This window comes from Mus pahari, chromosome 4 (assembly GCF_900095145.1).
Source record: "Mus pahari chromosome 4, PAHARI_EIJ_v1.1, whole genome shotgun sequence".
In the NCBI taxonomy this organism is placed as follows: Eukaryota; Metazoa; Chordata; class Mammalia; order Rodentia; family Muridae; genus Mus; species Mus pahari.
Window position 1 is genome coordinate 105,476,376 of NC_034593.1, and position 12,356 is coordinate 105,488,731.

At 40.8% G+C, this 12,356-nt stretch overlaps 1 protein-coding gene across 2 annotated transcripts in view; it reads right to left on the reverse strand.

The window, feature by feature from the left end:
- Agl (amylo-alpha-1, 6-glucosidase, 4-alpha-glucanotransferase) overlaps window positions 1–12,356 on the reverse strand; it is a 57,881-nt gene that overhangs the window by 30,975 nt on the left and 14,550 nt on the right. For both annotated transcript variants that reach the window (XM_021195564.2, XM_029537561.1), the window contains exons 4-16: window positions 11,077–11,243; window positions 10,048–10,251; window positions 7,697–7,878; window positions 7,442–7,553; window positions 6,435–6,558; window positions 5,896–5,998; window positions 5,708–5,805; window positions 4,240–4,379; window positions 3,629–3,816; window positions 1,686–1,809; window positions 674–837; window positions 331–432; window positions 79–234 (exon numbers count right to left, since the gene is read on the reverse strand). In XM_021195564.2, the coding sequence (XP_021051223.1) occupies window positions 79–234; window positions 331–432; window positions 674–837; window positions 1,686–1,809; window positions 3,629–3,816; window positions 4,240–4,379; window positions 5,708–5,805; window positions 5,896–5,998; window positions 6,435–6,558; window positions 7,442–7,553; window positions 7,697–7,878; window positions 10,048–10,251; window positions 11,077–11,243 (1,864 nt within the window). The remainder of the gene's footprint in view (window positions 1–78; window positions 235–330; window positions 433–673; window positions 838–1,685; window positions 1,810–3,628; window positions 3,817–4,239; window positions 4,380–5,707; window positions 5,806–5,895; window positions 5,999–6,434; window positions 6,559–7,441; window positions 7,554–7,696; window positions 7,879–10,047; window positions 10,252–11,076; window positions 11,244–12,356) is intronic.

Here is a 12,356-nt window from a genome sequence, read left to right on the forward strand (position 1 = left end):
GGAAAGAGTGCTCAAATCAGAAGGTCACCCTTTGAAAAGGAAAGTCCAGAGAGAAGTTTTAAAATGTTCATTTCTTACTTGAATGAAACCCTTGGCTCCAAGCTCTTGATGGAGCCTATTGATGGCACATCTGGCTGCAATAATCCCGCTATGGACATTAACATCTCCTGTATCTGCCGGTGATGCCCCAGGATTCCACTTAGTGTAAAATCGCTCCTCTGCAACCACTGAAATCTGAAGAGAGGGAAAGCCAGGTCACATGTGCAGGTTAATTACAGTGAGACCGTGGATACCGAGACCGGTGCTGTTGGCCTTGCAGATTAAACACACCTGATGGGGCACTAGCTCATCGTAGCCTCTCGTGCTTCCACTGGCACAGCATGCCATGGAAACAATCGTGGTACTTGGAAGAGCATCATAGGCTGATCTGTGCTAGAAAAGAAGAGAGCGGAAATTTACGTTCCCTCAGATGCAGAGTGACGCTCCACAGCCCATTAGCATACTGAAGCAAAAGAACCAATACAGATACATTCTGTAAGGTGCATTTTTTTGTTTGGAAACATTTTAAAATCAAGGTACTTCAATCCTTAAAAAGTACTGCCATCAAACATCAGACAACTAAATAATGAAGCACTGAGCAAGTAAGTCAGCGCCAGAGACAGTTGATGCTCACCACAATCGGACACTCATTATCGTGGGTGATGTCCATAAACAGGGCATGCGCGATAGCAGGCATGAGTGGCCTCAAACAGGGCTGAACGAAGGAGCCGACAGGTTCCCCTCCGTACCGGTAGACCAATCTGCCCTCTTCATGACTGTTATATGCGCTCATTGCCTCTGCAGAGCAGCACAGCGCAGGTTAACAACCCCATCACAGAAGGTTACAGTTCTTACCATCACTGACATTCAACTCATATCAACATTATTCAAAGTGAGAGTTAAGTAATTAACCAATGTCACCAAATCCAAGTGATCAACACTTAACTACAACTAAACTGAAGAAACAACTTGAATAGAAAAAAGGATCAATAGCTGTTCACTGGGATGCTGATTATATCCAATCTATGGAGAAATACTGAAAGACTGCATCAAAGAGTACTTACAAACAGATTTGTGTATCTCAAAGTATACAAATACGGTTGCCTTTTTAAATCAGTAGTTCACCACTCCCTCCCCGACTCGCCCTCTACAATGAATGAATTTTGTGGCCACGCTGTGGGTGCACAGGTGCCAGCACATGCGTAGACGTCAGAGGGCACCCACCGCTCAGGAGGCAGCTCTTTCCTTCCACCAGGTGAGTTCTGATGACTTAACTCAGACCTTGGGTCTCCTGCACCTTTACTCACTGAATTATTGCACTAGCTTTCTTACCCTTTATTTTTGAAATAGGATCTGGGAAAAAAAAATGTATCTTAGGCTAGCCTGAAACTCATGTAGCCAAGGCTGGCCTTACACACATGATTCTCTTGCCTCAGTTTCCTAAGTGGTGAGATTACAGGGGTAAATCATCGTAGCTGGCCTCAGTGGTTTTTCTATCTGAAATGAGTACCGTACTACAAATTAGACATTTTAACTGTCAAAAGTGGACTCAGTCATATTAGGTATTGCATATAAAGCTATGCCTTGTAATCCACTCACACAAAAGTGAAGCATCTCAGATAGGACATGGACTTCAGCGAACCCACCTCTTATTAAGGAACTGATGCCCAGTCTAGTAACGAAGATATTGTCCAGCTCTTCGCTTCCTGTGAACAGCTCAGCCACTACATAAAGATTGGGCTGTAATTTCCTAGCAGCATCCAGCATGTACTGCAAAATGTACAGTCACAAATGTAAAAGAAGGAAGAGAGCAAGACAGAGAGAGAAGAGGGGACAAGGCTAGGTGCAGATTTGGCATAAGGTAGGTACAAAACAAGAAAGATATAAAAGGAGTTCCAAACAAAGTTGATATGCACATGTACAAGAACATGAAAGAGATCAGCACATGTGGAGGGCCAGAGGGTGTACGGAGAACATCAGGGAAAAGGGACATTAGGTTTTGAAGACAGAGGGACAGAGGGGAAGAAAACAAGAAAAAGAAAAGTTAGTGTCATCACAAATACAGCCAGTAACGCTGCAATTCTGCCAGTCTTCTCCCGGATTTTTGTTTTCAATGGCTCTAAGACTACTGATCTCCCAGTGGCTAATTAAGTCAGTAAATAGTTATATATGCTGATGTATTAATTAGTAAAGTTTAGGCTAAACTTGATCTGCAGATAACAACAAATGCCAGCACCTTCCCATTTGTGTGTGTGTGTGTGTGTGTGTGTGTGTGTGTGTGTGTAATGCAGGTGTAACATTGGTATTAATGATTTACCAGAGAACCAGAAAATAGTGTCTAATAATCAGATTGTTTCCAATTCTATTCTAGAAGGAATTCTTACACATAGGCTAGTAAAATGACTATGATTTTTATCAGCTAAGAAGTAGAATTATAGAGGACTTTGCTGTTTAAAATTCACTTTTCTATAATGTTATAACAATGTTATAAATATGGCTTTTTTACTATTGTCAAAAGCATAACTGAAAAGGACCCTCTGCTTATTATTGAAGGTAAATAATGCTCTGCCAGCTTAGCTAAGGTTTTCTATCAAATTCCCCAAATTAAAACCATATGGAATCTCTCTCTCTCTCTCTCTCTCTCTCACACACACACACACACACACACACACACACACACACACACACAGAGCAAATAAACTCTAGAAGCTGATACACACACACACACACACACATCACACCTTTTTTGTTTTGTTTTGAGAGAGGGTATCACCATGTCGACCATGTCTGTTCATGGAACTCACTATATAGATGAGGCTGGCCTAAACTCACAGAATTCATCTGCCTCTGCCTCCTGAGTGGTGGGATTAAAGCCTCAAGCCACTAAACTGGGTTTATGAGCACATATTTTTAAATTGTCATTTAAAACCTACCAAAGATCTTACAACTAGGATAAAATTATGTGTTTTTAGGAAGTTGTATTAGATAAGGAAAATGCAGCAATACTGACATTATTCAAATAAAAGCCCAAAGGACAGATTACAGTTAGCTTACACTTAGTGTTTCTAAAGATGACTGATTAAATAGGGCTCAATAAGGTTTAAACTAGCCTCAGGATGCCAGAGTATTAGAGTTTGACTATTTACTGTAAGGGCTAGGAGTGTAGCTCTGTATAGAACAGACCGGACCTAAAATGTGCTCTGCTCCAAGTACCCCTAAAGTGAAAAGAAAGCCAGAGCTGAATCAGCACAACACTGTGTAAAGCCATTCAACTTTACACTGCTAACAATCTATATTGGAAACAACCTAAAAGATCACTTAGCACTTTACATATTACCAATAAATACCTATTATGCATGCTGTTACATAAAAATATGATCTTTTTTTCTGAATTTAAAAACTAACTTATTAAATACTTTACAGTGGAATATTCTATATCAGTTGTAGCAGAAGGTTGTTAGATAAGCTGTCATATGTATCAGTGTTTCTACCAAATCCACAGCAGTGTACAGCCAGCAGACTAGACCCGCATGGCAGGGACTTTGGAGGCTACAGGCATCACTGCCTTTGTCAACAGAGGTGTCCGTACCTCAGCCACGTGGAGAGGCGTGGAGTGGCAGTTGTCCAGACGAACTCCCTGGAAGTGAGTGGCAGTTATCTCGGTGTATTTCTTCATGTGTGCCCACAGATAAGGGCAGTCCTCGGGTTTATTCCCATAGCGCAATTTAACACTGTCACCCCAACAAATAAGTTCTCTCCTTAAATAAACGTCTGAACCTGTTAAAGAAGAAGAACTGCTTTCAGTGGCTCATGAAACGGAACGACAACAATCCTCAAGGAAATAGCACTGCTTCTAAACTGTGTTGTTTTCTTTCTATAAATGATATCTGGCTAAATTTAAAAACATTATGATTTTATTTTAGGTTCATGGGTGTTCTAACTGCTGTATGTCTGTGTGCTACATGTGTTCCTGATGCCCTCAGAGGCCAGAAGCGGGTGTTTGATCCCCTGGAACTGGAGTTACAGATGGCTGTGAGCCACCCTGTGGGGGCTGGCAACTGAACCCATGTTCTCTGGAAAAGCAATCAGTGCTCCAAACTGCTGAGCCATTTCTCCAGCCTCCTGACTAGAGTTACATCTAAAGTGGCCTTCCCACAAGCTCTTGTTCCCCTCTCTACGGAGAAGTGAAAAGTCAGGCACCTGGCTCGGCAAAGTTCCGGAGCGGATCATCGCCCATCACCCACCCATTGTGCGCCATCAGGAAACACGCTTTATCTGGGAGGTGGATCAGGGACTCTTCTGCAGATAAGGCCATTTCTCCAAAGGGGAAAGTAAAATACCTAGGGGGACAGAATTAAAGCAAGGTCCACGCAAAGGAGCTCCGTGAAGACAATGTGAAGTAGAACCATTACAAATTCCCTAATGAGTAGAATACATACAGTTATCTTTCCCCATTTATACAATACAAACTTCACAGAAAGCAAAAATCACCAGTGGACTTTTTGCATAAATCAGCAGGATTTGAAAACTGGCTAACACTTTAAATAACCTTCACAACTTTGTAACATTTTAGGGAAACCATCCAGGCCTCCTCATAAGATCTGCTTGCCCAACATACTGTATGATTAGAAAAGATACATCCATTTTATGTTATGTGTATGAATGTTTTACAGGAATGCATTAAGTGCCCTGTGTGTATGTTTGGTGCCCATGGAGAACCAAGAATCCAATGCATCCCTTGAACTGCAGTTATGGATGGCTGTGAGCTGCCATGCAGAAGCTAGGAAATGCACCCGGGTCCTCTGTGAGAGCAGCAAGGCTCTCTATGCTCCTATGCTGCGTGAGGAGATCGGTAGGTGCTTGCTCTCTGACTAACCCTGAGTTTACTTCTGCTAAGTGTTATTCTTACAGCGCATCCTCAGAAGTTCATCTCTTGGAACCTGAAGGCCCCCATCTCCTTTCTTTAGACAGTGTTACTTTGTAGCACAGGCTAACCTCAAACTTGGATCCTATCTCTGCCTCTTTATAGCTGGGGTTACAGATTACAGATTTGTGCCACCAGAGCAGGTGTGGAGTCTCAGATTCCTTAAAGTAGTAGTGTGGGGACATGGAGGCCAGTAACAGGTGTCTGGGTAGGGGCAGGCTGCCCTGGTGAGAGGATGAATCCTCTGAGGGACCTGGCATAGTTCTGAATGGATTTTCAGACGCTGCCTTGTGCTTTGTGTCTTCCACTTGCTCTCACTTGCTCCTCATCGGCCACGAGCTGAGACGGTGCAAAGCCCTGGCCAGAATGAGCAGAGCAGATACGGTGTCATGTTCTTGGACTTCATGGTCTGCAGACCCTCAACTAAATTAAACTCTCTTTCTTTATAAATTACCCAATCTCTAGTATTCGCTTTTAACAACAGTAAACATTAAATATGCATTCCTCCAGAAATATCAATGTAAACAAATATAAATGGGTTCAAACTGGTGATAGTTTTTCTAATTAAACATTCTACTATCAAAATTAGTCAGTATTAAGCTTCTTTCTGAATCAAAATTTCTACTTCAATATAATGTATTGAAGTCATACCTTAAAAGAAACATTTAGGTTAAGTTGAAAAAGTTAAATATTCTCAGCTTTTAACTGTCAGCCAGAGGACATTTTAAAAACAAGAATGAGTACCTGGTAACTAAAGGATACTTCCTGGTGACAGGTCCTAGTTTAGGGCCATGGCCTGCCAGTCGTTCATAAAACACGTTTCCCAAAAGACAATTAACCGCCTAGAAAACATTGAATCATGTTATAACGCCAATGACAACAGACACTCAAAACTCAGAAAAGAAAAAGCAGCAATTCAGAACTTGGCGAACCTGCTCCTGGTGACAGCTGGTGAGGTGGCGCTTCTCTGAGTTTAAGTCCTCGAGTCTCTTACGGAACCAGTTACAGCACTCTTCAATTGCAGCTGGCCCGTTGCTAGCACAGATGGAGCAAAACAAACATCAGTGCTTTCATATAACCCGCACTAAACATTTCCAGGTGTCACAAAAATGTCACATGCTGTGGTCGGGATCTGAGCTATGACTGAGGGGCTTTCTCAACCGTAAAAGGTTTTATAGACATGTTTAACAGGATGGACTGACAGAGAATGTAGGAAAAGGTCATGTGTTGAAATGACAGATTACTTATTTAAAAACCAGTTTTTACACTTACTTATTTGTTTACTCATATACTTATGATGTGCGTAGGGACTGTGCATGTGTGTGGGTGTGCACACACCACAGTGTGAAGGGAGGTCAAAGGGGACTTTTGAGAGTGGATGCTCTCCTTTCACTGGGGGTTCTGAGGATCAATTTCAAGTTGTCAGCATCAATATTTATGAGTAAAATTACAGGGCAAGTGCATAACATACTCATGTGGTATAAAAGTGGCCAGAGCAATGTTCATATCTACAGCACAGCCTAGCCGCCTGTATTCAGGGTCCTGAATAATTTTAAGATGTTCTTTTGGTTCAAACTTAGTTACTCTTCTGTTTTCTGAAAGAAAAAAAAAGAGCTATTTTAAATATAAGTATCAATAACAGATTATAACTGTTATTTTTTCAACTTTTTAGTATATAGCTATTCATAGAAAAAATTGTAAAAAGCTAGCAAGCATCATTCCTCCCTTCCCCACCCTACTTACATACCCCCTCCATACTTGGGGAGGGGACATAGGAGAGACTAACTGTTAAAAGAAAGTCCAGCTTTGCTGGTCACCGCCAAATCCTCCTGTCTCAAAGGTCTCTAGCATTTACACGCTTATACACGCTGATTCAATGTGTGTTCTAATGACTGAATGATAGAAACACTGAAAGTAATCTGTCTAAATCATTAGGGAAGTAAGATACTTTAAAAACCACATACTGTCTAGTAGGGGTGAAGAGAAATAGTTAAACAAAATAAAAACCTCATACTATCAATGAAAAAAAATCAGGGTAGGGGCAGGTTGGAGTAAAAAATAAAAAAGTTTAAAAAAATGAGAAAAATCAAACATATGATTTAGTCTCTAGTCTTATTTTTATGTATTAAATAGATATTAACACAGGCATATATATACATTATAGAGAAAATTATATGAAACTACTAATAAATTTTGACTTTCCTTTAAAAATATTTGAAAAGAAATATAAGAAACTACTAATTAATAACTTTAAGATTTGAGAAAGAGGAATTTGCTATAAATGTGCTTCTCTCGAGTGCTGAAATTAAAGCCATGTATGACTATGCAAGAAAAATTGGAGTTTTGTAGTATAAACACATATAAATATGACACAATCAAGATTTAATGATGATGTTAACTAGAGAGAAAGAGTCACCCCTTTAAGAGTAACTTTGATTTCTTAGAGAGTGACAGGACGATCTAGTGTAAAGCCATTACCTTGAGAGAGCAATCTTCTAAATTGTTCAACTGCTTTGTGAACATCTACTTGGAAAAACTCCCAGAGTTGAATCCTCGGGAAAATGTCCTCCCAAATTATTTTTCGAATGCACTGAAAAATTTCAAGATTAAAAACAACATAAAATGTATTTGACCTGACTGATTCCTCCTTATTAAGCCATATTCTATACATTTTCACTTATGTCTTTAATTTGCTCTTGGGAAGCTAGCGGGTGCTCTTCTGCACACACTTACGTTCATGTGCTGATCATTTTCAATCAAAGCAGGGACTCCTTTTTCTCTGTACTTCCCATCTGCAACATCACAGGACAAATGCCAGAGTGCTCTGTCTAGGACCCAGGCAGGCTTCAAGTGTGGAGAATTTACAAGGTTGTATGCAGATTCCGGATGTTCAAGGATCCACTTACTATTAGTAGCTTAAAGAAAGGGGGAAAACATATTCTGTATTTAGGTCGGACTTTACAATCACCATTCTTTCTACTCTCTTGTTCATTTGGTAATTTATTTGATGTTTAGTTGTACCTGTGATAAACAAACCCTTGGGTGAAGATGTGATACATCAGGGATAGGAATCTCATAATAAAAGCTAAACCAGGCAAGGCATGGCACACTCACTTGTTTATTTACTTACTTATTGTATTCTTGAAATAGGGTTTCTCTGTGTAGCCCTGGCTGTACTGGAACCCGTTCTGTAGACCAGGCTAGCTTCAAACTCACAGAGATTGGCTTCTGCCACCCGAGTGCTGGGATTAAAGGCATGCCCCACCACCTCTCGGCTTGGTGGTTTGTATCTATAACCCCAGCACTTGGCAGCCCAGGTAGAACTGCCAAAAGCTTAAGGCTTAGCCAAAGCTTAAACTTAGCCTAGTCTACGAAGTGGTTTCCAGGCCAGCCTGGGCTACAAAGTGAGACCCTATGTCAAAAACAAAAAAAAAAAAAAACAGAAAAAAAAACCCCAAAACCCAAAACCCTAGAACCTAACACTATACAAACTTCCCATGTATGTAGGTGTGATAAAAGACAGACTCCTATCTGATGCAATGTGGACAGAAGTAACATAAACATGAGATTGTGCCTTTAAGACATGACTTCCCATTTTCACTAAGTGTAGCAACAGGAGGCAGAGCAGCCATATTTGATTAAACACTGGAAGCTAAGTGTTCGAGATGACAGAGTGACCCTGAAGAAGGACCCTGGCTCCCCAACATGGCTGAGCTAACACTAATCTGGAATCTGAAGGGGCTAAATCCAGTTTCTTATTTAGTGCCTTAATGAGCTACTGCCTAAGCAGTATTCTAACTCTTACCATCGGTAGCTGTGTGTCCATATGTGGTTTGCTAATTTGATGTGAATATCATGGATGTCTAAGTTATTTAGTACTGCCAGTTTTCAAGTGGTGAATATGAAGTTACTGAAATACAGAGTTTTCACTATAAACTTTGAAACCTGGTTCCAAATTACATGCAGAAATATCACATTTTGGAATGTATCTTTTTAAAAATCCAAATTTGTTTGCCATTTCTATTAGAGATTATTACCAATAGTGATAAACTATATGCATATACCTTTAAATAACTTCCTAATTTCTTTTTTTTTTTCAACTTCCTAATTTCTATGGCTACTTAGGAAAGAGCTAGATGTCCTTAGACTACACCACCCAGAACTCCCATTGTTGACATATGTAAGGCCACGGTTGCCAGACTTTTCATATTGCAGCTCACACAGTGGATTCTTATAAGGCACATGGGGTTAAAGTGGAAGGCGATGGCCTAGGCCTCATGAAGCCAGCTGCTCTGACGGGCAAGGAAAACAAATATCTCCTCAGAGGATCACTGTCAGGAAAACGTGACGCATTTTATAGAGTTCTATTTGGGATCCCAAACAACCTAACGTTACTCGTTTTACTATTGGAGATGTCACAGTACACTCTTTTATCATGTAAAAGGTTTAACAATAATAGTCTCTCCAATTATGGAAACTGTTGTTGTAATTATTATTTGGTTTCTGGGGATAGAGTCTCATAATACAGCCCTTCTGGTCTGCAACTCCGAATGTAGTCCAGCCTTGTCTTGAACTCACCGTAAGCCTCCTGCCTCTGCCTCCCAACTGTTGGAATTACTGCCATACTTGCCATGTTTAGCATCACATTTTAAAACGTGAACTGAGTTCCTGCTGTACAGAACACCCCCCCACACCCCTGTCAGTCTGAAAGTACATTCAGGTGAAAACATCTGCCCTATGTCCCTTTTATGTGTCCTCCCATTTTTATGCGCATGCTGACGACAGGCTCGCCTAACACTACTTTCCTTGGAAGAAAAAGGTGTTATTCCATAATTTTTTTTTTTTTTTAAATTGAAGGAGTCTTCATTGTTTGTTTGATCTTTAGGATGAATGTTACATAAAGGGCCAGGGACACGGCTAAGAGGCAGGCAGCTTGCTTAGTTTAGCATTTATGAGGTCCAGTAATCAGTTCCTCACCCAGCAAAATACTACTACTACTAACAATTATAATGCAAAGTGAAATGAAAATATTAAAAAATAAAATAATAATTTAATGTTCACGCTAAAATCACTGAAGTTCATACCAGTATGATTGTAGACAACATCGGTAATACAAAGAATATCCCACTCCCTTTTCAGCTTCTCCACCAGCTGCCCAACATCATTCCAGGAATATCTTTTATTAGGCCTTGAGAAGTCGGGATTTAGCTCTAACTGATCAGCAAGGGAATAGCATGACCTGGACAGTCCAAGAGTCTGCAGTGGGGTGAAGTGAATCATGTTGTAACCTACAAATGAGAAAACATAGAGCACTGTATGAGGAAGCAAGCAGGTCAACCTACAGCTGAGTCAAGGATAAACAGGAGCTTTCCCCGGGACTTCTCAACAGTGAGACAGCCATGCCAGGGGAGGGAGAACCCATGATAGGGGATTTACATAAAAGACTGCTGGAAAATCTACAGAGGTCTGCAGGCACTCACTGTCCTCATCTAGGAGAAGCGGGGAGTGACGTGATGGCCATGGTAACCATCACCACAGCCTTAGCTACTGTCAGGTTCAACTGTAGTTGCTGACAGCACAGAGCGGCAAAATATCCTCCTAGTGTAATGCTTTAAACATCCCCTGGGGCTTGCACTCATCACAGCTATGCCACTGAACTTTCATTCCCTTCTTTATAAAATATTTAACTTGATGTTAACGTTGATGTGGCTCTTACCTCTAGGAAAACACAACCTAGCTTCATTTTACTCTTGGCATATCCAGTAGTATGTGCCTTTTATATAGAAGATAGATAACCAATATTGGCTAAATAAAACTATATGTAATGATACATTTTCCTTCATAATTTTATTTATTTTCCTTTAGAAACTTATCACTAACTTTCATGTGCTAAATGAAATCTTACAAATGATAATCGTTTTACTTTATGACCACGTGCTCCCTTTGTTAACCTGACCCACACAACCTGGTATTTGTGGACATTGTAGATTTTCTTTTTATTAGTACCTTAGTAAGCAAGATTAAAAGGAGAAAGCAGGCCTTAGAGAGCTGCATCATAGCAACTATGGTTAGTTTTCAAACAAAGAAAAGAAAAAGGAAGCAAACAACACTACCTGACTCCTTTGCCACCCTTAGCCGGCTTTCCCACTCATCAAAGGGTCCTAAGCACTTTGCTAAGAACGTCTGCAGAGTAACACAGTCCAAGGGTAACACATGGTTATCAGCTCCAATGCGTAAAATAGGATCCACGACTATGAAACCTCCGCCACTTTTCTCATTCCTAAGGAAAAAGAAACCAAAACATTCTTAGAGGGGAAAAAAAATCATGAACTCAGTTTGATTCTATCTCAAAGGTTAATTGCCCACTTTAAACCCGCCCTCCCTTTCATCCAGGGTCTTATGTAGCCCAAGCTACCCCAAATTTATTAGGTAGCTGAAGAAGATCCTGAAGCCCAGATCTTCCTGCCTCCGTCTACCCAGAGATGGAATACAGGCATGTGCCACCACACAGGGCTAAAATATGTTTATTTCTAAGTATATGGAAGTCATTTACAAGGTTGTAACAAAACAGCATATTTTCTATCTCTCTATCTCTCTATCTATCTCTCTATCTATCTCTCTATCTATCTCTCTATCTATCTCTCTATCTATCTATCTATCTATCGACACTGTAGCTGTCTTCATGCACACCAGAAGAGGGCATCAGATCCCATTACAGATGGTTGTGAGCCACCATGTGGTTGCTGGGAATTGACCCCAGAATCTCTGGAAGAGCAGTCAGTGCTCTTAACCACTGAGCCATCTCTCCAGCCCTCCCTCCCTCCCTCCCCCTTCCTTCCATCCATCCATCCATCCATCCATCCATCCATCCATCCATCCATCCATCCATCCATCCATAGGTAGATGCCTGTGGAAGCCAGAAGAGGGCAATGGATCTCCTGGAACTGGAGTTAAGGATGCTGTGAGCCATGTGATGCAGAGGCTGGGAACTAAACTTCGGTCCTCAATGAGAGTGGTTCAAGTTCTTAGCCATTAAGGTATCTTTCCAGGCCCAGAACAGGTATTTTGTGTCTTTTTTCACCTACTGTATATCTAAATAGAATAAAATATGACATCCAGTAATGTTGACTCATTAGAAAATAAATAAGCTAATGTCTATCAGTAACAATATCATTCAAATAAATAGTATCCTCTAAAGCAATGGCAGGAAAAGCTTGGAGTTTAACTTGAATCTGCAATAGGATCTACAGTGAGCTCAGACTGAAGAATCACAGCCTAATTGCATCCCAAGTGTAGTTGGGCAGTGGTGGTGTGTGCCTTTAATCCCAGCAGTCAAGAGGCAGAGGCAGGAAGATCTCCAGGGCTCACACACAAAAAACCCTGTCTCCAAAAC